The sequence below is a fragment of the Sminthopsis crassicaudata genome, chromosome X, assembly GCF_048593235.1.
Source record: "Sminthopsis crassicaudata isolate SCR6 chromosome X, ASM4859323v1, whole genome shotgun sequence".
NCBI lineage: Eukaryota > Metazoa > Chordata > Mammalia > Dasyuromorphia > Dasyuridae > Sminthopsis > Sminthopsis crassicaudata.
In genome coordinates, this window is record NC_133623.1 from 61,089,320 (window position 1) to 61,117,199 (window position 27,880).

The 27,880-nt window shown below is 45.6% G+C and overlaps 1 protein-coding gene across 1 annotated transcript in view; it reads right to left on the reverse strand.

Annotated features, from left to right (window-relative positions):
- The window catches only part of SLC25A43 (solute carrier family 25 member 43), a 49,911-nt gene extending 22,359 nt beyond the window's left edge, over positions 1 to 27,552 (reverse strand). Inside the window, exons 1-3 of the mRNA XM_074277249.1 lie at positions 27,198 to 27,552; positions 16,882 to 17,123; positions 15,632 to 15,804 (exon numbers count right to left, since the gene is read on the reverse strand). Of these exons, the coding sequence (XP_074133350.1) occupies positions 15,632 to 15,804; positions 16,882 to 17,123; positions 27,198 to 27,472 (690 nt within the window). The 5' untranslated portion in view covers positions 27,473 to 27,552. The remainder of the gene's footprint in view (positions 1 to 15,631; positions 15,805 to 16,881; positions 17,124 to 27,197) is intronic.
- Positions 27,553 to 27,880: the final 328 nt, after the last annotated feature.

Consider the following 27,880-nt stretch of genomic DNA (forward strand, 5'->3'; position numbering starts at 1 on the left):
GTTTCTTACACTCCCATCTCCATTATTACTATGTCCCAGGAATCCTGGGAAAATCAAGACAAAAATGAGAGCTTTCCAGCACTAATTCTATGATTCTTGGGCTGTAGGGAGGGAGGAGCAGCTCTGCAGCAAAGGAGACCCAGCCTGGAGCATTGTTTATTTATTTATTTTTCTTTTCTTGAAAGGCACATTGCCTTGCTGATGAACAGGCATCTTCTATGTGGCTCCAACTGTCCCAGAGTCATTAAGCCCGGCCCCACATCCTCTAGGAATACCTCGCCTGGGAAAGCACTTTCCCTTCCTTCCACAATGAAAATGCTTCTCTGCAGATGAAAGGAAGCCTGGACTTCCTTTTAGAAACTCAGCATTGGGTTCAAGGTTGCCCTGGTTCTCCATTACCCTGATAGTCTTTCAGAGCAGTGGTGTTCAAATGTCAGGTCCCAGTTGTACCCAGGGTTGCACTCTGTCTCTGTCCATGTCTCTCTGTTTCTTTTTCTCTGTGTCTGTCTCTCTGTGTCTCTTCCATGTCTGTCTCTCTATCTGTGTCTCTCCGCTTCTCTGTGTCTCTGTCTCTGTTTCTATCTCTTTGTATGTCTATCTCTCTCTCATAAGAGCACAGGGCCACATTACCAGTTTGAAAAAACATTCTCTAGGGCTCCTAGAACAGAAGCTCCTTGATGTCGAATCCGAGCAAGAGGAGAGAGCTTGGATAATGAGGCAAGATTTCCCCCTGTCCCGTGGAATTATGGGAGCCTTTCATAGAAGTTAGGCTAGGCCTTACAAAAAAGCCCACTGACTCGAAGAGGGACCACATTAGTGTTGTTTCTGCGATGGTTGTTGCTTACGTCTCGCTCGACAATAGTGTTGCTTACTGGGAGCCCAAACATGAACAGAGGCAAAAATATCGACAAGAAACGAAGACGCTGCAGATGATAAATTCTGTTCCCGAGCTGCGAGCGTTTGCGCAGCTGGGCCTCTTCTTGGCGAAGCTCATTTGCTGTACTAACTAGAGCCAAGTGGCCAACATGAAAGGATGAATTTACATCTGCGGACTGTTTGACTTGGTCATCTATCAATGTGATCAATAGCCATTGCTGCTTTCACTGCTGAAAAGAATGAGAATGATTCAGCTGGGAAAAGCAATTCCATTTGCTCCAAGCCCGGGGTTTTACTTGGGGTTTGTGTGAAAAGAAAATGTATTGAGCTGCTTCTTTTTAAAGAAAGAAAAACAGTCTTTGGCCACCCTGACGTTTTGAGTCGAGCTGAAAACTGGGGGCTCTGTTTAACCTACTCTGCCGAACACGCTTCCAAATTGGAACCTGCTCTCATTCATTGGCTTGTCCTCCCCTGCAGGAGCTCTGGCAGACCAGGAAGGTCGTTCCCTCTCAGCTCCACTCCCAGGTTGTGCTGGCCCTGGGTTTCGGGGTGCTGAAAGGCAGCCGCTTGCGGTTCTGTGCTCCTCCTCCCATTCAGGGGGCCCCAGCCCCAAGCCACCAACACAGACTTCTACTGTGTGCTTGCCAACACAGCAAGGGCTTCCCAGAACGGGCGGGTGTGCTGTTCTAACTTGAGTTATATAGGTCTTTTTAACTATTTGCTATCCAAAAGCGGGCCCCTGCTTGTGGAGGGATTTTATTTCCAAAATCTGCCAGCACTTAGATGGCAGTACCCATGATTCAGGCTTCCTTTCACCTATGCCACGTGGCACGTCGCCTCCGGAGACAAGAGAATTCGGCTTTGGATCCCATCTAGGATGCTCACTATCTGTGTGATTTGACCGTGTGACTGCTCTGCCTCCCCAACCCCAGATTTCTCCTCTGTTAAGCAACAGGACGAGACTAAATGGCCTCTGAGGTCCCTTTCGGTTCTATATTATATATCTGTGTGTGCCCTTAGATAAGTTCCTTTCCCTCTTTGAGGCCTCAGTCTCTCTCTCAGTAACAGGAGTTGGATTCCATGGCCCTGGAGGTCCCGTCAACTTCAGATGGAGGATTCTACAAACTTTCAGTCTGCTGCTCCTTTCCTCCCACTGATGTACTTTCCATTCTGTGGTTAGCTCAGCAGGAGACGGCCCGTTGGCTAGTCTGGGCTCCGAGAGTAGGAGATGACAGACGTCATGGTAGCTTGCCAGTCATAACATTTTTATGAGATAAATGGAGCACAACTGGCCAATCTGAGTCTCTGTGTTCTCTAACTGCAACCAGTCTGGTAATGGCACTAAATAAAGCATGGGCACAAACGAGTCTACTGTGCTACGGTAGATTGTGCTAAGTGACCCAAGAAAGGCCGCTTTTATGGGAATTCAAAGAAGGGCTGGCGGGGAAGAGGCAGGCGTATTCCAGGAAGCCTTCCTGGACTAAGAGATGGTTACAGTCAGTAGAATTTCACTAAGTTAAGACGGGGAGTATTCTAAGAAGGGGGATCAGATTGAGCAAAGGTACTAAGGTGGGCAAATATGGGGCATGTGGGGGGAAGAGGGAACACCCTCTTATGTCTGGAGCACAGAATGTTGAACTGACAGAAGAAAAGAGTTCAAATGTAAGCCTTGGCATGGTGGGACCTCCACTAAGTTGAGTTCTCTTGATCTCCATCTGCTCATCTGTAAAGTGGGTACAATAATACTTGCCTTGTTCATGTCAAATCAGTCTACTATGTCCAAAGCTCTCTGCTAAGTTTTAGAGAAATAAAAAAAGCAAAAGATAATCCTAACTCTTAAGAAGCTCACAATCTCTTGGGGGAGCCAAGCTATAGACAGAAAAATTGCAGGTTGTGTAGGAAGAAAGGGACTAAGATTAAGGAAGGCCTGGGAAGGACCTGAAGAAAGTGGGATTCTGGTTGAGGCTTAAGGAAACAGAGAAGTGAAGATGAGGAAAGAGAGTTCCAAGTGCAGGAGCCAACCAAAACAAATGCCCAGAGTCAGGAACTGGAGAATGTTGTATGAAGAAGAACAAGGAGCCCAGTGTCCCTGGATATCCAAGTATGTGGAGGGAAGGAAGGTGGGAGAAGCCCTGGAAGATCGAAGGTTATGAGGACTTTGTGGGCTACATAGAAGATATGACATTTATTTTGAAAGTGAGTGGAGCCACCGGAGTTTACTTAAGCCAAAGAGAATGACAAGGTCAGATCAGAGGGTTAGAAGATCAATTTGATGGCTGAGTGAAGGATGGAGTAGAGTAGGGAAAGACTTGAGGAAAGCCATCTCTCTCCTCCCCATCATTCCCCAGCAGACTATTGCAGTAGACGGGGTCAGAGGTGATGGGCGTCTGGACTGTAGCAGGGGCAATGTCGGAGAACAGGGTATATTTGATAGACTTTGGGGAGACTAAAAAAAAAAAAGGCAGGAACTGACAAAGGGAAGGGCTACACGGGGAGCCAAGGCTAATGATTAGGTTTCTAGCCAGAGTAACTGAAAGGCTGATGGTGCCCTCCACGTAATGAGGAAGGTAGGAAGAGGTGAGGATCTGGGGGAAGATGCTGTGATGGGGCTGATGGGAGAATCAAATACAGGACTTTGGAAACTAGGGACATGATCTATGAAAAGTGGCCAAGTAAGTGCCAACTTGCATCAGAGAGGGATTTTCCTGCTTTCCTGAGATTGTCACATGACAATGAATTCACAGGTTTGTTCCCCAAAACTCTAAGAAAATAATCTAACTCCGGCCTAGTGGACAAAAAAAAAAGATGAAAAATTTTTAACCCCAGTTGCTGAAAAGGTGACAATCTTATAATCAATGCTCACTACCTGGATGAATAAACGAATGAAGGGATACCTTTTAGTTAGTAGCCCAATAAAGTCACTGCGTGGATCTTGTTCTTTATGGGACTGGTTTCAAATGCTGCCTTAAGACACCAGCTATGTGACCCTGGAGAGGCCTCTTCCCCTCCCTGGGCCTCAGTTTCCCCCTCTGTAAAATGAGGAGGTTAGACTTGAGCTACACATCTGAGGTTTTTCTGAGCTTGAGATCTAGGATTCTCTGATCCTCTGACTCTTCCAGCTCCTTTCCAGCTCTAGATCTAGAAGCCTTTAGATGACCCTGGCTGGGTCACTACCACTCCCCTGAGCCTCGGTTTTTTCCTCTGGACTAGATGGCTTCAAAAATACCTTCCAGTTCTAGATCTAGGATCCAAGCCTTGGACCTCAGTTTCCTCCTCTGTTGTAAAATGTCAGAGGTTTAACTGTATCTAAGGCTGTTGAGCTTTCTGTCAGCTTGAAATCTAGGATCCTGATCCTCAATCCGGTTAATCAGGCAGTAGAACTACAAAGGAATGGAACGTGGGGAAACCAGCTTCCTATAGTCAGGTGCCACACAGCAGAGCTCAGGGTGTGGTGAGTATGAGAGGGTTCTAAATGTGGGTGACTGGGTGCTATTAATAGAAATTAGGAAAGTCAATCAGTCAGTGATCATTTAGTAAGTGCTTACTGCAGGCCAAGAACTGTAGCAAAGATAAAGCCTCTGGACCGGGTCTTAAGAACCTCAAGATAAGGAAGGAGTTTTAGTGTGAGTTCTACTGGTCCCTGAGGGATGTTCAAAAGGAAGTCACAGAGGGTGGAGAGAAGCTCCAAGGTTGGCAAAAAAAAAAAAAAAAAAAAAAAAAGGACGAGGAAGACCTTGCCCTTACAAAGCATGATGGTCAAGGGTGGGGCTGGCTGGGCCCTCTGAGAGGATGAGAACTGAGGCTGATGTAGGATCTCGAGGGAAAAGGGCAGGCTGGGAATGAGGCCGCGATTCCATCATCCATTGGGCCCGCACTGCTAGGTGCCTCCTCATCTGTAAACGAGGGAGAAGAGTCCCTCCCCTATGTACCTCATGGGATTTTGGCAAGGCTAAAAATGAGACAGTGTATGAGAAGCATTTTGTAGATGGCAAGACACTATACCCCAAAGAGAGGGATTATTATTCCTTCAGCAAGATGAGCCAGGAGCCACATCCAGTCTACACTGGGCCAGGCCGGGCATCCCCATTCATAACACACTAGGCCCTTTGTTCACTTCTGATTCACAAAGAATTGGCTTTGTATCCAGTCAGTGGCACCCCCTTGGACCACTGCCTTCAGGCCTTGGTTTTTTGTCCTCGGTTCAAACACTGGAGTTTGACTGCATTTAGCCCATGAATCTTAATGCAAGCGGGCAGTGTGGTATAATGGATAGGCCACTGGGCTTGCAGCCGGGAAGGCCTGGATTCAAATCTGACCTCCGATCCTTACTATGTGAGTCTGAGCAAGCCACTTAAAAAAAAAAAAATATGCCTCAGTTTCCCCATTTGTAAAACATGGGGCTTCTAACTCCATATCTCAGATCGTCTACAACAGTGAAGCAATGAGATGCTGTGCACTGCACAAAACTCCCTGACCTAATACGGGTGACCACAGCTGATCTTAGACAAGCGAAGAGCAAGCCAAGTCTGGCCCTAGCACACTGCAGCCACTGTTTTCAACACCTCTTGCTGCCTCCCATGATTCTTAGCACTCAGTGACCGAGTGCCAACTCCCAGGAATACCTACTTTGGCATTCTACTGGGGCCAGGATGGGGTTTTAGAACCTCTATTAACCCTCTTCGGGCTACCCTCTCCCCACCAAAAAAATTCCCCAGCCTCACACTAACCTATCCTTTATCTTAACCCTAAGATTTAAAGCTGGAAAGGAAGGCAGAGGCCATTTAGTACAACTTTCATTTGACAGATGAGGGAAAGAGAGGTAAAGCAGTTTGCCCAAGGTCACACAGATAGGCTAAGAGGCAGCATGACCCGGAGTCACAAAGACCTAAGTTCAAATCCTAGCTCAGATACTTATTGGCTATGTGACTCTAGGAAAGGCAACTTGCCTCAGTTTTCTCCTTTGTAAAATGTGGAGATGAGGTGAAATGGCTTCTGAGATCCCTTGTAGCTTTAGATCCAGGATTCAGTGGGTGTGACCCTAGGTAAGTCACTTCTGTGCCTCAGTTTCCTTATTCATCAAATGAAGAGGATGGATCAGACCCCCTTCCCAACTCTAAATCTAGAATCCTGTGAATTTAGGCCTTCCTGATTCCACCATCTCAAAGCTGCCTCTTTGAACTCTGATTCCCACCAGGGGAATTAATTCTCTCAAGGGTTAAATGTTTTGATTTGAAATGGCCTTTAATGGAGGGATCCCAGGGACTGGCGGGAGGCCCATGAGAGGTTGGTTTTGATTGGTGGAGGACCTTTCAGGGAGCCTCATACAACACCATTCAGGTGATGCTTCTTCCTCTTTCTCCTCCTTTCTCCCTGGGCCCACCCTGAGCAGCTATAGTGTATAGAGCAGGCTTCCCCAGCTTCCGGAGTGGCTGCCAAAAGCAGGAGCACACGCATGCGCACTCTGAACCTCGGCTCTCCAGCAGAGGCTGCTGGGGAGGGGCTGAGAGGAAGACAAAGGGAAGCTTGGGATCACAAAAGCAAGGCCCAGGGTTATTGTCCTGAGAGCTGGGAACCTCTCCAGCTGGGTTTGCTGAGACCTGGGCCAGCTTTCCTCTTCCCTCCCTTTCTGCGGCTGCTCAAAGACCATGTTTGGAAACAGAAATGGCCTGAGACACAGGCAAAGATGGAGGGAATTCACATTACAGAAGTTATCCCAGACACTTAGTGCTTCACAATTAAGATGGAGGCTCTCTTCAGTCAACGGGAACTGGACTTTGAAGGGCGGTCTCTTCCCCTCTCCTGGATTATGTGCTCTGAAAACTGCACCCCTTGAAAAACCGACCGAAAAACATTGTCCCAGAGCAGAACACTACGTGTACCGCACAAGGTCCAAAGCTCAAAAGGACTCTAGAGGCTCGCCAATCCAGCAGTATAAACTGAGGCCCAGGAAGGAGAAATGACTTGCTAGGGTTAGCACAGATCTAGAGCTGAAAGGACCCTCAGAGTCCTCTAGTCCACCTCCCTTCATTTTACAGCGGGATAAACTGAGGCCCGGGAAGGAGAAATGTCTTGCTCAATGTCACACAGATGGTAAGTAGCAGAGGTGAGACTTGGAGTCAAGGGCCTGCGATTCCCCATGTAGTGCTCATCCCACTGAACCACAATTCTTTTTAAGCTCTTTTTTTAGAGCCAAAAAATTCAGAGAGTTCCCACAACCTTATTCTTTCATAGTTTTTCCATACAGCTGGGGGACAGCTGAGAGAAAACCCTGTCTTTTTACAGCTAAGGAAACCGTGGCCCAAAAAGACAAGGGCACACAGGTGGCGACGGAAGAACCAAATTTCTTCTTCTAGATTGGATCCAGAACTCTCTTTCCTCCTCACCCTCTCCTCAGCTGAAAGCTCAAACAGGTTATGTGAGATTTGGCACATAATACGTGTTTAATGAAAGCTTGTTGGTTTATTGGAGAGTTAAAAGGCCCATCCCAAGTTGAGATCTTTCTAGAAAATCACATTTCAACCACATGACTCCTTATGCGTTTACATCAGTGCCACCTAGTGACCAAAAAGAGTAATGCTTCACTCAAACGTAAAAACACTGTTTCTCTTCAAAATGGTTCTTCTCATAGGCTCATAGATTTAAAATTGGAAGGGGCCTTTGAGGTAATCAAATCTCAACCCGGAACTGGTCAGGAAAGGAAACTATGGTCCAGGAAAGTTGGACTTTCTCTTCAGCTGGCTTGATAGATCTTCTGTATACAACATTTCATCTCTAACCTTTGTAATTCTCCCGTCCCAGAAAACGGCTCTCCTCAACTGCACTTTGGGGAAGGCCCTGGCTTCCTTCTGCACAGGGTCTTTACTGTTTCCCCAACGCTGCAGTTTTTCTCTTTTCTAAAATTATTTTACTTTGTTCTGAAATGACTTTACAAGTACTTACTTGGATATATATTATATATACTTAGTGAAATGTGGGTTCCCTGAATACAACAGGTGATTAATTAGTGTTGACTTGTTAGCGTATTTGAATTGGAAAAAAAATACTTTGCAAGGTCACATGGATAGTAATAGGGCCTAGATTTGACTCCAAACCTTAAGCTGCTATACAATGCGTTAAATTCATTAACCACAGAGAACAAGGTCTTGACTAAAGTTCTAAGAACATACCATTTGTACAGAAGACATTTCCATTTATTGTAGTAAAAACCATTTGTTTCTGGACTGAGAACTCCTTCCACCAAGGCAAGTTGGTACTTTTTCTGCAACTTCTGATCTTGGTGGCCTAGAGCAGATACATCAAACTCATGGCCTCTAAACATTCCAAAGTGCGTCCAGAACCAGGTTAAAATGTAACTCGGAAATAGTTAACCAAATAAATAAAAATACAAGTAAACATAATGTTCATATGTAGTCTTCTAAGTCAATATGTGGTCCAAAGGGATCCTTAAGTACAGCTCAGCAACACTTGTTTCTATTTGAGTTGGACACCATTGGCCCAGGTCACTAAGAGGTTAGGTGACTTGTATAAGGTCACACGGGCAGTATTTTTCAGAATTGGGATTCGAATCCAGGTCTTCCCAATTCCTAGGCCAGCTACACCAAGATCCCTTATTAAGAAGCAATCACAGGACCTATTTTGTTGGTATTCATATTTGGTGAGGTCATATTCCGTGGGTACAGTGGAATTCTCCTTTGGACATAAATAAACTTGAATGGGGAGATTTAAAGCACTCTCATTATTTGGCATTTATTTGAATGTTTCTGTTTAAAGGTCTTTGTTTTATTTACATTCTTTTAAAAAAAAATTCCCCCCAGGAGTGAAGAAATACTACTTAGTAATAATCGTAATAGTTATAATAGCTAGCATTCTATAGGAGCTTAAGATTTATAAAGCCTTTTAGAAATATTCTGTCATCTTAACACCACATTCTAAGATAAGATCAAAATGGGTCCATGATTTAGGCATAAAGAATGAGACTATAAATAAATTAGAGGAATATAGGATAGTCTACCTCTCAGACTTGTGGAGGAGGAAGGAATTTGTGACCAAAGGAGAAGTAGAGATCATTATTGATCACAAAGTAGAAAATTTTGATTACATCAAATTAAAAAGCCTCTGTACAAATAAAACTAATGCAAACAAGATTAGAAGGGAAGTAACAAATTGGGAAAACATTTTTACAGTTAAAGGTTCTGATCAAGGCCTCATCTCCAAAATATACAGAGAATTGACTCTAATTTATAAGAAATCAAACCATTCTCCAGTTGATAAATGGTCAAAGAATAGGAACAGAGAATTCTCAGATGATGAAATTGAAACTATTTCCACTGAGTATAAACTGTTATTTTTACCTTCTGAATCCAATTCTTCCTGTGCAACAAGAAATTCGGTTCTACACACATATATTGTATCTAAATTATACTGTAATATATTTAACATGTATAAGACTGCCTGCCATTTGGGGGAGGGGGTTGGGGGAGGAAGGGAAAAAATCTGAACAGAAGTAAGTGCAAGGGATAATGTTGTAAAAAATTACCCATGCATATGTACTGTCAAAAAAAAAGTTATAATTATAAAATAAAATAAAAATTAAATAAACAATTATTTTTTAAAAAAAGAAACTATTTCCACTCAGATGAAAGTGTTCCAAATTAAGATAACTCTGAGATACCACTACACACCTGTCAGATTGGCTAAGATGACAGGAACAAATAATGATGAATGTTGGAGGGGCTGTGGGAAAACTGAGACACTGATGCATTGTTGGTGGAGTTGTGAAAGAATCCAGCCATTCTGGAGAGCAATCTGGAATTATGCCCAAAAAGTTATTAAACTGTGCATCCCCTTTGACCCAGCAGTGCTACTACTGGGCTTATATCCCAAAGAAATACTAAAGAGGGGAAAGGGACCTGTATGTGCCAAAATGTTTGTGGCAGCTCTTTTTGTAGTGGCCAGAAACTGGAAAATGAATGGATGCCCATCAATTGGAGAATGGTTGGGTAAATTATGGTAGATGAATGTTATGGAATATTATTGTTCTCTAAGAAATATTCTGTCATTTTATTCTCACAACAGCTCTGAGAGTTAAGTGTTATTACTATCCCCATTTTACAGATGAGGAAACTTAGGCAAACAGAGACTAAGGGACTTGCTCAAGGTCAACACAGTTATTACTTAATAATCTGATAATCTAATTAATAGTCTGAGGCAACATCTGAACCCTTATTGCACAGTACCTCCTGGAACTTTATTCCAATTATAGGACAGTGTACCTAAATAATGGTAGTAACTCAGGGGATGCAAAGACTTACTTTTTTGGGGGGGAAATGGCTAAACAAATTGTGATCCATGATTATAATGGACTATTACTGTGCTCTAAAAAACAATGACTATAAAGAATAGAGAAATATTGAAAGATTTATATGAACTGATACAGAGTGAAGTCAGTAGGGCCCGAAAAGCAACATACACAATAAATATGAGGATGTTAATAGAAAGGACAAAAGTAAACAATTGAAACTGAATACTGGGAAAATTCATTGACTAAAGTTGGCCCCCAAAAGACATATAGGAAGATCCTCTCTCCATTCTTTGCAGAGGTGAGGCGCTATGGATAAGAAACACGGTAGATATTTTTGATGCATTGATTGAGTTTTATTCAACTGTTTTCCCCCCTCTTTTTTATTCTTTGCTTTAAGGCAGTGGTCCTCAAACTTTTTAACTAGGGGGCCAGTTCACTGTCCCTCTGTCTCCGCCCCTCAGCCCATGGCCGCATAAATGTCCTCAGTAGGCCGCATCTGGCCCACTGGCCGTAGTTTGAGAAACCCTGCTTTAAGGGATGGTTCTCTGTGAGGGAAAAGGAAGAGGCCTACCCCATAAAATAAATCCTTGTAATCTCCCTGTAACTCTCTAGAAAGTTCCCACTCTGCTTTGCCATCTTGCTCTTCTGATGGAACACCAAAGCCCTCTCACTTGGTTAGGGAAATCCTGACAAAAGCAGGAAACTGAGGAGAGGAAAGGGAGATGATCTTTACAGATCACTCAATCAATAGACATCGACTAAGTGTCGGGCACTGTGTTAAGTTTTGGGGATACAAAAGGAGGGAGAGCTAGCCCCTGCCCTTGTGTACCTTACAATCTGATAGAGGAGACCACATGCAAATAAAGCTAAACAAAACAAGCTATGTACAAGATGGATAGGAAATAATTAGCAGCGGGGAGGCACTGGAATTAAGAGGGATTGGGGAAAGCTTCCAGTAAGAGGGATTTTAGTTAGGAATGAAAACATGGAAAAAATGGTTAAGTCCCGCAGAAAGACTATGGATAAATCCAATTTTCTCCCCATTTTACAAGCATTTACTGAAAACTAACGCCCACACTTGCAAATAGCACAACTGTTTGGACCAGAATTCACAAGACTGAATAAATACTGTAATAACATAACAGTCCACTCTATATTTGTTCTAAATAAACAAAACGACGGACTGGTCTCAAGGCTGCCACTTGCTGCTCTGGCCTAAGAGAAGTATCTTCCTTAGGCCAGGTTTTCCAGGAAGCCAACAGCTGGACCATGTCAGGGCAGTTAGACAGTGTACTCCAGCAGATGTGATCTTCCACAGACCATGGCTCTACTGATCCTGCAGGGCATTCTCTGGGTGCCCAAGGCTGCTGAGGAAACTCAGCGTGCAGAAGTAGGGGGTGAGAGAGGGGAGAATGGAAACGGTCATGTGGACAATGACTCCCAGATGACCTCGTGGTATCTGGAAGCAGAGAAGACACTTTTGGGACTCCCACTGCCTCCTTTCTTTACCCTACTAGCTGCTCTACTGGATGGAAGACAGTCTGACCTCAGTTGGGATTTCAGAAAATGTAGTCCAGATGTATCCTGTCCGGCTCTGAAGAGACTTACCTGGAGCCCTGGTATTGTATCCTTCTAAAAACAAGCAGATAAACAAATGAAATATTATTGAGATGACCGAAGAATGATTGCTTTGCCAAGTGGATTTTTTTTTCCTTTTTTTGCTGAGGCAACAGGGGTTAAGTGACTTGCCCAGGGTCACAATGTTAAATTATCACTTTTTTTTTTTTTTTTTTTTTTTTGCTGAGGCAATGGAGGTTAAGGGACCTGTCTAGGGTCACACAGCTAGGAAGCTGTGAAGCTAGATTTGAACTCAGGTCCTCCTGGCCCAGATTTAAACTCAGGTCCTCCTGACTTCAGGGCCAATGCGCTATCCATTGTACCACCTAGCTGCCCCTGTTTCTTTCAATATCAAAAGAAGTAGCCAAGGTTGTGAACATTTATGTGCCAGGAACTGTACTAAGTGCCAGAGATGCAAAGAAAGGCAAAAGACCGTCTCTGTTCTTGAGCTCACATACATATATATGCATATAGACACAAATATATGCATGTATAATATACATCTATGATAGATTGGAGATGATCGATAGAAGGAAGGCAATAAAACCAAGAGGGATTGGGGAAGGCTTCCTGCAAGGTAAGAATTTAGGAAGGAAGCCAGGAAATCGAGGAGGAGGAGGAGGAAGAGTGTTTCAAGCATGGGGCGGGGGGAGGAAGGGGGCAGCCGCTGAAAAGATCTGGCCAGGAGAAGTCCGGTGTGAGGAATGGTCCTGAAGCCAGTGTCACTGAATGGAAGAGTTCTAAGATACCCTCGGGTGGGAGCAGCATTGGAGAAAAGAAAGAGACATATTTGAAAGATATTGTGAAAGTGGAATTGGTAGGATTTGGTAACAGATCAGCCACGGGGGTGAGAGTGAGGAGTCGGGACTGATACCTTGTTTGGGAGACTGTGGTGTCCTTGAAATAACAGGGAAGTAGGAGAGATGGGGGGCGAGATAATGAGTCTGGTTTGGGATATTTCGAGTTTAAGATGTCTATGATCCGAGATCTCCACTAGGCAGCCAGAGATTCGAGAACGGAGGTAGCAGAGAGGTCAGGGTTGGCTAAGTAGATGGGAGAACTTTCTTCATAGAGATGATCACTGGAAATATCACCAGGAGAAACGGTATAAAGGGAGAGGAGAACAGAGCCCTGGGGGCCACTCACTATTATTGGGATCTAGATGGAAATCCAGCAAAGGAGACACAGAAGGACCAGTTGGGGAGATAGGAAGAGAACCAGAACAGAGCAGCGACATGGAAAGGTAGAGAGAAGAAAAGATCACATTGAAGGTTGCAGGGAGGTCAAGAAGGATGAAGATTGGGAAAAGAACATTGGATTTGCCAATGAAGGGGTCACTGGTAACTTTGGAGAGGGCAGTGTTGACTGAATGATGATGTAGGAAGCTGGCCCATAAAGAAGTAAAAGACTGAGGAAAATAAGAGAGCTGTTGGTGCATAGAGAGCCATCCCAGGAACCACAAAGCCCTGGGTTCAAGTCCTGTTAGCCATATATTTTGGCTGTGTTAAATCCCCAGTATCCTGGGAAAACTCTTTTAAGATCCAAGGTTGCATTGATACAGGATGTCTCCTCATCCAAGTTTTCCCCATTCCATGAAATCACAAGAGTCCCATCCCAAGTAACAATAATCCTCATTTGGCTAATTTAGCTCAATCTCAGAATAATTGTTTTTTGCTGAGGCAATTGGGGTTAAGGGACTGCCAGGGTCACACAGCTAGGAAGTGTTAAGTGTCTGAGATCAGATTTGAATTTAGGTCCTCCTGACTTCAGGACTTGTGTTCTATCCAATGCACCACCCAGCTGCCCCCTCAACCTCAGAATCTTGAAGAAAACCTCAACAATGGGAAACTGAGGCAAAATCTCTGTAACTGTGGCAGGGCTTTTCCGTGACACATTTCCCTTGTGGCTGGTGCTTAATGTCACCACCAATCTGCAAATGGAATAGTCTGTCTCTGCCAATGAGGAAACTGAAATTTTCAAAACATACATTAGGAAATGATTTATACTCCCCAAGGCTTCTCCCCTTTATGAAAGGACTTCAGGGAGGACCCCTCTACACACAGCAGATCGTCCTACTGCACTGAAAGTGCGATTGGGTGCTGGGGACCTCCCCTGGAGTTCTCCTCAGCTGCCCACTGACTTTTTCCAAGGCTACGCGAAGACAGTGCCAGCCATGCCAGGTCTTGCCAAGCTGGGATGACCAGAGACTTGGAGCTGAAAAGAACCCTGGAGGCGGCTGAAGCCAGCCTCCTCACCGCACAGAATAGGAAGCTGAGGCCCAGGAAGGGGAAACAATCTGTTTGTGGCCACCCAGAGGATCCTGGAGTGGAAGGGCCCTAGGAGGCCGATGAGCCCACCCCTCTCGTTTCACAGAGTAGAAAAAGATGGCAGCAATATGACAGAGCCCTGGGGGATGGTGACAATAATAAAGATGATGGTAATTATAATAATGCTTAGCGTTTCTAATAGAGCTTATGGTTTGCAAAGTACGTCCTGTGCTATTTCATTTGATCCTCAAGAACAATCCCATAAGGCAGGATCTATTGTTATGATGATGATCTCCATTTTACAGATGGGAAACCTGAGAAGTTAAATGTGCTGAGGTTCACACAAGACTAAGTGTCTGAGGGAGGATCTGAACTCAGGACTTCCCGCCTCTGGGTCCAACAATCTATCTACTCCATGTGACTGCTCAGGGGAAGAAGGTGACTTGTCCAAAGTCACACACACACAGTGATTTAAAGCTGGAAGATATTTCTTCTCAGGGAGAGGAAGTAATTTACCAAATAGTAACACATAGGATCCTAGCTCTAGAGCTGAAAGGCCTTTGGAGGTTAATGAGTCCAACCTTCTCCTTTTCCTAAAGTCAGTAAAGGGAAGGGACTTGCCTAAGGTCTCACAGAGCTGGGCTTCAAATTCAGGTCCTGATTTCAAATCTAGTCCTTTATCCACTACACCCTTGGGTGCGGGCTGACGATGGCCTCTATGTCTGTGGCCAAAGGCCCAGCCTGGCTACATGATGAGAGGGGCTCACCACCAAAAAGCCAACAAACGGGCTGATGAATTTGGGGCCGCCACAGTGACCTAAGGCAAGGAAGTAACTAGGCAGGGCCACCAGTGCCACACTTTCAGGGCCAGCCTGGAGGGGCATGTGTTGCTTTCTCCCCCTCTGCAGTCCAGAAACTTGAGTTCTAGAAGTCCGATTCCTCCTGTCACCTGGCAACCCCAGCCCACACTGTGAGGGAGGCAGATGGTTTTGCTCTGACCTGGTCTCTTTGACCTTAGCCCAGTGCTCAATCAAAAACCCTTCTTGCCAGTCTATTGCTTATAGATCTGGAACTCTCTGAGTTCCCTTTTTGTGCCCTGGACCCCTCCGGCAAAGCTCATGGAATCCTTCTCACAATAGTGTTTTTAAAGGCAGAAAATACATAGGCTTCTGAAGGAAACAATCAGATTGAAGAAGAGACTAGAGAGGGAAGGACTGCATTCATGTTCGATCTAGCATCGGGTCCAATGACAGTTCACATTTGAAAGCAACTCTAAATTTCAGTTTGAGATGAATGAAAATAAAGCTGTCGTTCTCCCCGCCATCCAAGTTAAGCAGAGCCCCAAGTCTATCCAAGGATACCAGGGAAGAGACTTTCTGGTGGGGAGAACGTATCCAAAATGCAAGGAAGAGCTCACTAATGAAACAACCCTTTTGGACTCATTGCCTTGCAATCATCGGGAATGGACGCCAGGTCTTTTTGCTAATGGAAATCTGAGCTCGCGGGAGCCAGCATCTTCGGGAGGCTGGAACCCGTGGCCTCCCAAAGAGACACCCCCTCAACCCTTTACCTGCATCTTCCTCTTCATGGTGTCAAACGGGTAGGAGATCGTCTGGGCGACCCCAGCGGCAAGGCAGCTGTTGGCGAAGTTCTGGAGTGGGGAAAACCGATCTCGGGGCCCATTCCAGATGCGATTAAGGTTCACGTAAACTAGGAAAGAGCCGGCAGAGAATGGCAGAGCACCTAGATGGTAAGGTCGGGGAGAAGGGCACGGTGAGCTCAGGGACAAACAAAAACCAGTTAAAGATTAAAAAAAAAAAAACTGCCACCGGGAAGCCAGGTAGAGGAGCAGGGCTCTGGGGGCTGAAGGCAGATTGCAATTCATATTAGACTCCCAAAAACTACAGTGAGAAACAAGTACAAGACTCTAGCTAAAGAAGGCGTATGGAAAACAAGTGATATCCAGGGTTCCAAGCCTCTTAAAGTGAGGAGGTGGACGCATGCTTCCACAGTGGTTGAGGGGAGCCTCAATGTTGGACACTAGAATGGAGGTTCACCTATGACAGATCTAGAGCTAGAAGGGACCTCAGGTACCATTCAGGCCATCCTGTTCATTTTACAGAGGGGGAAACAAAGGCCCCAGAGGTGAAGTAACCCGGTAATAGCTTGTATTTCTATGTGGCTTTAAGATTTTTCAAGAGTTACACCTATATGTGTTTATTTGGCCCTTACAACAATCCGAGGAGGAAGCCGCTATTAATGGTTCCATTTTGCCCAGAAGGAAACTGAGGCTGAGAGATCTGATCATCATGGCAGAGCTGGTCAGCGTGAAGCTGGATTTGAATGATGGTTTTCCTGACTCTAAGCCCAGCGCTCTAGCCACTGTATCACCGATGGGCCATCCAGAAGCCTAGATTGAGAAGGAATCTCAGAGGCCAGTGGATCCAAGGCCCTCATTTTACAAATGAGGAAACTGAGACCTTGGGAGGTTAAGTGATTTAGCTGAGGTCACATAAGCAGTGTGACCCCAAGACTCTTGATTCCAGACACAGTGTTTTTTTCCATGGCACCATAGTACCTCCCCAATGTCATAGAATGACAAAGTTAGAAGGTGCCTTACAATCCTTTAGACAGTTTTGTACTTTATGGGAAACTGAGGCCTGGTGAAAGGAAATAGCCTGCCCAACGTCACAAAATCAATTAACGGTAGAGCTAGGATTAGAATACAATGTTCCTTTGTTCTCTCCTCTATAAAATACTATTTCCTGGTGGCCCTTCTGCATGGTAAGAAAGGGTCCAAGAATTTCTCTTCCAGCTTACCTAGAACAGTGAGGGAAACTCCTCGGTAAAGTGCCAGAAAGCCTTCCTGCTGGTAAATAGTAGAGAAAGCATGGCAGATTCCCTTGTAAGATGGCGTCAGCAAGTTCTGCATGATCAACCGAGTTTTGATGACGTCACTTGGGTAGGTGACAATGGTGGCCACCATGCCGGCAAGACTTCCCGCCATGATTGCGCTCCACTGGGAAACGTAACCCAGATCATCCATGAACACCAGTATGAACCTGTGAAGGCAAGACAAACAATATCCAAGAACTCTACTCTATATCGAGTACCTCATCCCAGCAGTGGAAAAAACTTGGAAAAACCAAGAGGGCCACCCAAACATAAGCCGGTACTAGGAATGCTATTATTGATGAGTCATGGATCTAGAGCTGGAAGGGATCTCGTAGGCCACCTGGTTCGAGCCCTTCATTTTACAAAAAGGGAAACTGAGGCCCAGGAGGGGAAGGGACTAGTCTATGGTCCCATATAGATTTAGATCTAGGAGGGCCAGTAGAGGTCATAAAGTCTGACTTTACAGATTAGGAAACTGAGGCCCATGCAGAAGAGCACACAGGTATCTGCAACAATAATAGCTTACTTTCAATGCCAAATAATAGCATGGAGATGAGATTCTGGGCTCAGGATGGTTTTGGAAGCAGAGGACAAGTTGGGTCAGTTTCTCCCAAGCCAGGAAGGCTTGGAGTCCATCTTGACGCATGCTGTCCTAGGAGAGCAGCCAAGCTTCCAGAACACAGAGGTTCACTGACAGGTGGCTTGCAGGGTGCCAGGTTTCTTGTCCCAGCAAGACCTTCTCCTAAATAAAAGGGGGTAAGCTCCAGAGATAGAAGGACCACATTACAGATATTTGAAGTACTTTTAAAAAGAGCCTCCCCTTTTCCCCCCATTTTACAGAGAGGGAAACTGAGTATCAGGTAGGAGAAGGGACTTGGCTAAGGTCACTTGGAGGGTGCCAGATCTAGAGCTAGAAGGACCCCCAGAGGCCTGGAACTAGTCCAACTCCCTCACTTTACAGAAGAGCAAACAAAGTAAGGCCCAGGGTGGAGAATGGATTTGCTCAAGATTATACTGCTAGCATCAGAGGTGGAATTTGAACCCAAGTTGTCCATTCCAGGTGGCTCTCTATCTGCCATGACCCCTCTTATATTTTAGGAAGATCCTTTAAGTCTAAAGCCTCTTTTGCCGTGACTATCAGCCCTTTCTCACCAGCTGGCAGTCTTAGAATGGGGATGGGAGAGGAAGTACTAGATCAGGAGCCAAAAGACCTCCGTGGATCAAGTCCCAGCTTTGCCTTTGAGCTGTGTCACCTTCAAAAAGTCATTTTCTCTCTCTGAGTCTTAGCTGCCTCATCTGGAAAATGAGAAGAATGAGAATACTCATACTACCCCAGCCTTGGAGGATCGGAAAGGGGGAGGGAACCAAGGGGAAATAGCCCTGGATTTGTAACCATAAAATGTGGTGGTGAATTTTAGCATTATGGGATCATCTATGTATCCTTTGGAAATCTAATCTTTATGGCTCTGTTTCCTTGACTGTTCAATGAGGGGATTGGACTAGCTGGCCTCTGAAGTCTGTTCCAGTTCTAGACCTAGGCCTAGATTTAGGAATATGTGGGACTTTGGCAAGTTCCTTCCTTCCCTGGGCCCCACAGGGAAGTTACAGAGTTACCTCCTCTGTAAAATGAGGCTGTTGAACTAGAGGGCCTTGGAGGACCCTTCCATATCCAGGATGCTCTACGTTGGGAGCTAGGACCATACCAATATAAATAGGAACTCTTCTCATCCACTGACACCTCTCCTGCTCCCTAACTATTTGAGTTGACTTGAAATGGAATCAAATGCCCCCCAACTTTTTTTAAATGATAGCTTTTGGCTATTATTATTATTATTTTGCTTTAAGGAAGTCCCCCCTTGGGCAAATAATAAATGTCCCAGAATTCCTCATTTTGGATGGAACATAAACTCCATCACCAGGGTCTTCCAGGAGAAAAGGAGTAATATTTATTGAGAACTTCCATGGGCAGCATTCCCCAGCCAAGAAACTTGGGAGGAAATCACTGCGCAAACAAGCTGAGAAAACACATTTAAGGGGTCTAAGGAAGCAAGAGCCATCCCAGTATTTTCTGCCATTTGAAAAAGAGGCAATTACCTTTATGGAAATCCATTTAATTTAATTTTCGAAAAGGAAAAGAGGGAGAAAGACAGAAGCAGAGTAATTGATTGGAAACTGGAGATGGCTGACCCCTTTCCACTCTCTCAAATAAAGGTTCTTTGGCTCTTAAGCCTCTTTACCTTTCTGCTAATGAGTGTATTCTTCTCTCTTCCCTCCTTTCTAAGTTTATCAGGACCACCTTCCAGATACCGGGCTGGGCAAACTCAAGGAACCTTTATAACTCTGAAAGAGCCAAATAACTTCTTAATCCCTCTAAATCATTTTCTCACAGGCCTGGAAATGGGTTACTTTTGTTGGTATCAAATCCTACCAATTACAGAATGGGCTCTTTTAAAAGGTAACCACCCTTTCCCTCATTCACACCAAAAGATTTAATCAGATGGCTTTCAACAGAATTCACAGGAGACCCAGGAGGAGGCAATGAATGAGGGTTTAGGCTGAAAGGTAGGGCAATTCTGCTTTGGGTTTCGGAGGAAGGGAGGGGTAGTTTTTGGAGCCTGGGGCACCGCTCAGGGAAAGTTGGCCTGCTGCGTGAGGCTTAGGGTAGATCCACACAATCAAGGGCCCAAGATTTCACCCAGGTGGGAACTTTTTTTTCCCACCATCTAATAGAATAGATGGAAAATCTGACACAATAGAAGCTATAATTTGTTGCCCGAGTCACAAAGAAGTGAAGGGACTTGACTTGCTCATGGTCGCACAGCTAAAGGTCAGAGATGGAACTGGAAGTCACATCTTCCTGATTTCAAGACCAGAAAGCTATCTGGTCTACTCCAATGCCTAGTGTGAAGATGTTACCATAAATCCAAGGGGGATTTATTATATTCTAAGTATAATGTGAGTAATCAACTGACCCCCTCCCTTTCCAATTCCAGGACTTCTAGTAAGTCCTTTCATATAAGAAGTTCGGTGCTGAAGGACTTTAGAGAAGACATTAATGACTAAGGGGAGCAATCCACCAATTGAGAAGCATTTTATAAAGTATGTGCCATGTGCCAAGCACAGTGCTAGGCATTGTGGGTATAAAGAAGAAATAAAACAAATGCAAAGTGACACATACAGCAGACCAAGAGTCAGTAGGGCAGTTCCTTCCTTCCTTCTTTTCTCTCTCTTTTTCTTTCTTTCTCTCTTTTTTCTTTTCTTCTTCCTTCCTTCCTTCCTTCCTTCCTTTCTTTCTTTTCTTCCTTCCTTCTTTCCTTTTCTCTCTTTTTCAATAGTATTGTATTTTTTCCAAATAAATACAAAAATAGTTTTCAACATTGTCCTTTGCCAAACCTTGTGTTCCAAATTTTCCCCCTTCCTTTCCCTCATGCCCTCCCATACACAGCAAGTAATCCAATATAGGTTAAACATGTGCACCACTTCTAAACATATTTCCATATTTGTTATGCTATAAAAGAAAAATCAGATCAAAAGGGCCAAAACATGAGAAAGAAAGGGAAAAAAAAAACAACAACCAACCACCACAAAAGGGGAAGATACTATATTTTGATCCACATTCAGTTTCCCTAGTTCCCTCTATTGATTCCGATGGCAAGTCTATTGGAATTGCCTTGAATCGGTACATACCTTTTCTTCCATACACACAGATTTGGCCACAATATGCCTAAATTTCAATTTAACCATCTCATTAAGCCCAGCTGAAGAGCTCAGGAAACAGAGGCACATAGGTCAAGAAATCTCTTTGAGCTTTGCACACCTACATGGCTGTAATCATGTAGGGAGGGGAACAGACAGAGAGCAAGTGAGGGGAAGGGGAAGGCAAGGAAGGTTTTAGTATCTGCAAACTAGAGTTCACCTTCCTGTCTTTTCTAATAATCACAAAGCAAAAACCAAAATGGAAATCCCCCAAACTCCCTGGTTTTCCAAAGAATAAGCCCCCCAGTTACCCAATCTGATCATTCTAGCTGGAAATGTCTCTCCCTCCTTGGAACTCCTATTGAATTTTGTTTGCTCCCCTCCTTGGGCATTACTCTAACTGGTACTACTTGTCCTTATGATTGTATTAGCCTTGTCACTCCTGTGCCAGGGCTGGAGGCCCATTTGATTTTGCATCTTCTGCTGCTATTTATGAGGTCTTCTACAAAGCAGGTGTTCAATAAAACTTCAAGCTAACAGGAACATCAAATAAGTTAAATTTCCCCCCACAGTATTGACAAAGAGGATCCCCAAACCCCAACTCATTGTAGAAAATTAAATCACATACGTTAGTGTCAACATTAATTGTGTTAACTTTAATATTTAGGTTCACAGATATAATGCTGAAAGGGAGACCTGAGAAGTCCATCTAGCTCCCTCCTCTCATTTTGTATAATGACACATTTGCTATGATTGCATCCTGATTTTTTTCCAGTTTTAGTTCATATATAAAGTTCAACACATCTGTGCCCCACACACTTAGATTGTGAGAAAAAACTCCCATGTAACTATGGGTACTTGCTATTATTGAATTGTGTCTGCCTCTCTGTGAACCCGTTTGGGGTTCTCTTGGCAGAGATACTGGAGTGGATTGCCATTTCTTTCTCCAGCTCATTTTACAGATGAGAAAACTGAGGCAAACAGGGTGAAATGACTTGCCCAGGGTCACACAGCTAGTGAGTGTCTGAGGCAGAATTTGAACCCTCTATCTTCCTGAATCCAGGCCCAGCACTATATACATAGTAGCGCCACTGGACCACCATAGGCTGCCAGATAGAGCATGGGAAGGAACTTCAGAAGTTATCTTGTTTTTACAGAGGAGGAAACTGAGGCCCAGGGAAGGGAAGAGACTTGACCAATGTCACACATAGTATCTTCAGATAGAGCTGGAAGCGGAGCCTTGGAGACCAGTCCAATCCCCATTTTAAAGAGAAGAAACAGAATCCAAAAAGTCTGGATTTTGCTGAGGAAACGAGTTCCCAAGAACGAAATTGCCTCATCCAGTGTTGGATCTGGAAGGAAGTGAATCCCAGAGTTCCCAACGCCAAACCAAAGCTGTTTCCAGCACACTAGAGGGCTCCCCACTCTCATTATCCTGCAATATCCCTCTAGGCCCAGGCGTTATTCCACTTTGCCTGTGGAACCTCAGGGCTCCTGGCTTGGAGTAGGTGCTGATAACAATTACAAACAGAAACAGGGCCACTAAACTCCACATAAGGATCTCTGTGGCCACATATTCCCTTGGAAAACACTATGAAGAATAGGGAAAGATGTTCAGAACAATTGCACATGTTTAACCAGTCCTGGGGAGGGGGAAAATGGGAACACAAGGTTTTACAAAGGTGAATGGGGAATCTTTGCATGGATTTTGAAAAAAAAAATACTATAAAAGTTCAAAAAGAAAATCACCTGTTAAAATTATCTAGATTGTATTTTTATTTATTTTGTTCAATATTCCCCAGTGATATTTTCATCTGGTTCACGCCTTTGCTGTTCTGACACGTGGGCTCTATCCTATTTCACGTGGTGATCTCATCTATTCCCATGGATTCCATTATCTCTCTGAAAACAATTCTATGAGGGGCGGCTAGATGGCACACTGGATAGAGTGCCAGACCTGAGTTCAAATCTGACCTCAGACACGTAATGTTTCCTTAGATGTGTGACTCTGGGCAAGTCACTTAACCCCAATTGCCTCCGGAAAAAAAATTGTCAGCTGTGCAAGCAAGAAATGCAGTTGTGTCTATTTTTCCTATGTCATTACCCTAGTTCAGACTTTCATTACCACTCTATTCTAATAGCTTTGTTTACTGGACTGCCTGGTCAGATTATCAGTTTTTGTAATTCCCACTAGGGGGAAACCACATATACACAAAGCATCGGGCCTAGTGTCTGGAATATTGGAGTACAAACCCAGACTCAAACTCCGACTAAGCTGTATGACTGTGGGCAAGTCGTTTTTCCCAATTTCCTCAACTATATACAATGGAAACAAATTATAACGGCACCCATCTCCTAAAATGAGATAATACGTGTAAAGTGCTTAGCATGGGGCCTAGCACGGAGTAGGCAATTGAGACATATTTATTTCCTTTTCCCTCTTCTCAGCCTGACATTCAAGGCCTGCCATGATGAGGCTCCCAACTTTCATTTTCAGCCTTATTCTCCCATTTCTCCTCCATATGGGGCTTCTCTGCTGGCCTGCTGTATTGGAGGCATAAGGACCTAGACGTTTTCTGCCAACCTTCTAAGTTATTTTAGGCTGACTGCTTCTGCTTCTCCCAAATTTGTTTTGAGGGATTACTTTATAATTGTTTGAAGGTGATTATAATAGAATTCAGGCAAGTACCTGACTTAGTATACTATCTTGGTTCCTGGAAAATCATGATTCAAAATTAATGTTTGTAATGTCAAAAACTTCCCCCACTATACCATATATATGCTCCTGGACACAGAGACTTTATCAAGAACATGATTACAGGCACATCTCAGGCTGACTGTGCTGTCCTGATTGTTGCTGCTGGTGTTGGTGAATTTGAAGCTGGTATCTCAAAGAATGGGCAGACCCGTGAGCATGCCCTTCTGGCCTAAACAACTGATTGTTGGTGTAAACAAAATGGATTCCACCGAGCCCCTCTACAGCCAGAAGAGATACGAGGAAATTGTCAAGGAAGTCAGTACTTAAAAGTCCCTTGGATACTTCTTTCACTTTCCTACCTCTTCCTCTTTGGTCAGGTCCCTATATTCCTTGTGGTTCCCTCCACATTTAAAATTGGATCCAAATGGGGCCCAACCATCCCCAATGACGCCGGATGTAAATCTCTGTTTGAACCCCAATTCTGACAGTCCCCTTAGTATCAATTAAGTGTATACTCAGCCTTCTAGATTAGTAGAATGTTTTAAAAATGTTTCCTGAAGCTGAAAGCAATACATACTAGTAGTAGCAGCAAGTACTACTAATAGTAGTACTTGGGGGCAGCTAGGTGGCACAGTGGGTAGAACACCATCCCTGAAGTCAGGAGGACCCCAGTTCAAATCTGGTCTCAGATACTTAACACTTCCTAGCTGTGTGACCCTGGGTAAGTCACTTAACCTCAATTGCCTCAGCCAAAAAAAAAAAAAAATTTTAATGCCCTAGTATCCTGTGCATAATTAGGCCAAGGGAGGATGGCCTGGCTCTGTAACTTCCCTCTCCCAGTGCTTACTGGCACTGGGCTGTTACTTTAGGACACTAAGAATTCTGTCAGGCAGCCAGTGTATGTCAGAGGTGTAGACCCCCTGGCTCTCCCAGCAGAAAAGCGCTCAGTGAAGGATTTGATTCAATTATTAACAATCATTTCGTTTCTACCTCGTACCATTGGGCAGGGGATAAAATAATAGGCAACTCTTATTTAGCACTTCTTTAAGGTTTACCAAGTCACTTTCTGATGGTCTCTTGGATCTCCCAGCATTCCTGGGTGGTGTTCCTGTCATCTAAAACTGAGCCTGACAGGATAAGTGACTCACTATAGCTAGTGTCTGAGGGCATATCTGGACTCAGCTTTTCTCCACTCCAGCTCCAATTCCTGCTCTATCCACTGAGCCACACGCTCATCTCTCTATCAGTAACAGTTTCCTTACTTACTAGCTTTTTTGGAGGCAATCAGGGTTTTATGTCCTGGGCCTCTCTGAGAATGGAGGAGAAGCAGCCCCCTCTGTGAGTGGGAGCTGTCCAACTGACGCTAGGGCAATACAGCCAGCTTCCTTCCTTCCTCGCTTTTGGGGTTCACTGGCTGGCTTTCTTAAAGGACTGAGCCTCAAACTCAAATCCACCTTTGGTCAACAAAAGGTCGCAGGCCAAGCCCACTTGGTCTTTGTTTGGGCCTAAAGCTCCTTGGAGTGAAAGTAAATAGAAATTATTGTTGTTTGGGGGCAGAAACCCTGAGGGTTTTTCCCTCCCAGACTTTTTTATTTACTTACTTACTTTCTAGCTTATTTAACAAGCAATTGCCTCAGGCAAACTGTGGAAGACTTTACTTAACCCCCATTTGATCATTATTGGGGTCCTAATACGTAAACAGCAGTCAGGTCTGCTTTGGCCAGAAGCCCTGAGAGTCTTTCCCTCTCAAATTCATTGATTTAATTTTTTTTGGTCGGATTAGGTGAGATTCTTTGCCTCCCTAGCTTTACTCACAGAATGGGGGTTGCCTCAGTCAAACTGAGACCTCAGCTTCAAAAGGCCAAGGTCTCTCACTGCATCCAGGGCCAGCTCTACTTGTCCTGATGTAGATCCGGCCACTGGACCCACAAGGCATTGCGGGGGGGGGGGGGGGCCCTCCCTCACTTCAATCCAACTCACATCACCTCCCTGATGAGAATGAATCTGCCTCCACAAAAAGGAGCTTAGAGCCTAACTGAGGAATACTGCCCTATCCAGGAGCAGAGTAATCATTTGCCAAACACTGCTGCTTCTGCCTTCTCTTTGGTAACTTCTATCTCTGCTCTTTTCTCCACCCACCCACCAGGCACCCTGTTCAGGCCCTAATCACCTCACATATGAACCACTGAAACAGCTTCCTAAGTGGTCTCCCTGCCTCAAGTCTCACCCCACTCCTTATCCTTTTTCCAAAAGAGGTATTTTGGGGAAGAGGGGGCAGCTAGATGGCTCACTGGATAGAGCACCGATCCTTAAGTCAGAAGGATCTGAGTTCAAATCTGTCCTCAGATAGTTACAGCACTTACTATCAGTGTGACCTTGGGCAAGTCACTTAACCCAGATTGCCTCACTAAAAATGGGTGTGTGTGTGTATTCGTGTGTGTGTGTGTGTGTGTGTGTGTGTGTGTGTGTATATATATATATATATATATATATATATATATATATATATACACACACACACACACACACATATATTCCCTCCCCTTGCAGGGCAAGTCTGACCTCACTCTCCTCCTACTCCAATAAACTCCCCTACTTTCTTATTGTCTTTAGGATCAAATGTAAGCTATTTGAGTTCTTACAATCCAGCCTATTTTTGGGGGCTTATTAGCCATGGATGGCCTACTAGCAGCTCCTCCCCCTCCACTCCCAGACTTTGGAGCAGTGGTCCTTTAGCCCAGGAATGCAGTCTCTCCACCCCTGCCTGGGGGAATCCTTCACTTCCTTCCAGACTCAGGTTGTCTGGAAGTTTATAGAGCCTTCCTTTCCTAAACTACTGCATATGTATTTTATTTACAATGAATCTATCTTTGGAGAGGTGCCCATCTGCCTCAAGAGAATTTGTGACCCTTCAGGGAAGGGCTGCTATTGGTTGCTGTTGGGGCCGGTCAGACTTTCAGTGACTCCATCTGGGGCTTTCTTGGCAAAGAAACTTTAGGGGTCGGCCATTTCCTTCTCCAGCTCACTTGACAGATGAGGAAACTGAGGCAGGCAGAGTGAGGTGACTTGCCCAGAGTCACCCAGCCAGGAAGTATCTGAGGCTGGATTTGAATTCAGGCCTGGTGCTCTATTCACTGAGTCACCTAACTGCCCTAGGGCTAACAGATCACTTTTTTTTTTTTTTAAAGTTTGTGGTTTTTGTAAATGTTTTCATCCACAGGAAAATCCAAACTGATCCACAAGACGAGCGTTCTTTTAATCAAACCCTTCACTGTTTTGTCAACGCCTTGGCTGAGCCTGGGCCTGCATCGAAAAGACAAAATAGAAAGCTTGGAAAAACTCAGAACGGTCGGACCCAAGGCCGAGAAACAGCCCAAGTGCAGGGGATTGCCCTGAGACAGCGCTCGCGCTCTCGTTAGGGAATGGAGCTCCACCCTGAGCCCTGGGAAGGGGCGTAAGGCTCCCCCCTCCAAGGCTCATCAGCCGTGTCACCCCGGGCCGGCGATTTCAGCACTCCGGGCCTCAACTTCCCCTTTTGTCAGGGATCCGCAGGATCCCCGAGCTTCCCCACCGGCAGGGGGGCGGGGGCTGCGTGGGAAACCGCCCAAGTCATCACTTGAGCCTTCCTGGGCTTCAGTTTCTCAAGGTATTAGGAGGTGAAAGTAGATCCCCCCACGGCCCTGCCAGATCGAAATCGCCGATCCCGCCGAGGTGCTCGGAGGGGGCTCCGCAGACGGGGCCGAGGGCCGGCCCGCCCCGCCCCCCCTCCCCGGGGGTCCCGGCCTCAAGCCCGGCCTCCGCCCTGCCCCCATCCCCGCCCGCCCCGGCCCGCTCCGGCCTGGCTTACTTGCGGTAGGCAGCCAGCTGCAGCACGCTGTAGGGGAAGAGGCGCAGGCACGCCACGCCGTTGCCCTTCCACAGGGCCCGGGGCCCCTCGGCGCGCCACACGCTCCGGCAGGCGGCCCACGGGCCCCGCGGCTGCCCCGGGCCCGCGCCCACCTGGGCCCGGACGGTGGCGAGCTCCAGCGGGGCCGTGACGCTGAGGCTCAGCGCCCCGGCGAGGCCGGCGCACAGCAGCCGCTGGCCGCCCGTGAGCCGCCCGTCTCGTCGCCAAGTAACCATCGCGGCGGCTCGCGACCGCGGCCTTGGGCCCGGCTCCGGCCCGGGAGCACCCTTCGCGGCGAGCCGGCCGGCGGCGGGGAAGGCGGAGGGGAAGGCCCGGGGCGGGGCTGCGGCTGGGTGGTGGCCCGGGACCGGGGGCGCGGCCCTCCTTCCCTCGGGCGGCCCGGAGGCCATCCCTCGGCCCACACCGACAGACGCCCCCCACCCCGTCCCCACCCCCACCCCCCGGACCCCGGCGTTCCGGCCGCACGAGAAAAAAGCCAAGCGCGCCGAAACCCCTCTTTCTCCTCCCCGTCTTCCAGCGGTGAGAAATTTCGATCTTTTATCCATCAACAAACATCCATTAAGCATGAAAAGCATCCATCCAACATGCTTTTTTTTTTTTTTTTTTTTTTTTTTTTTTTTTTT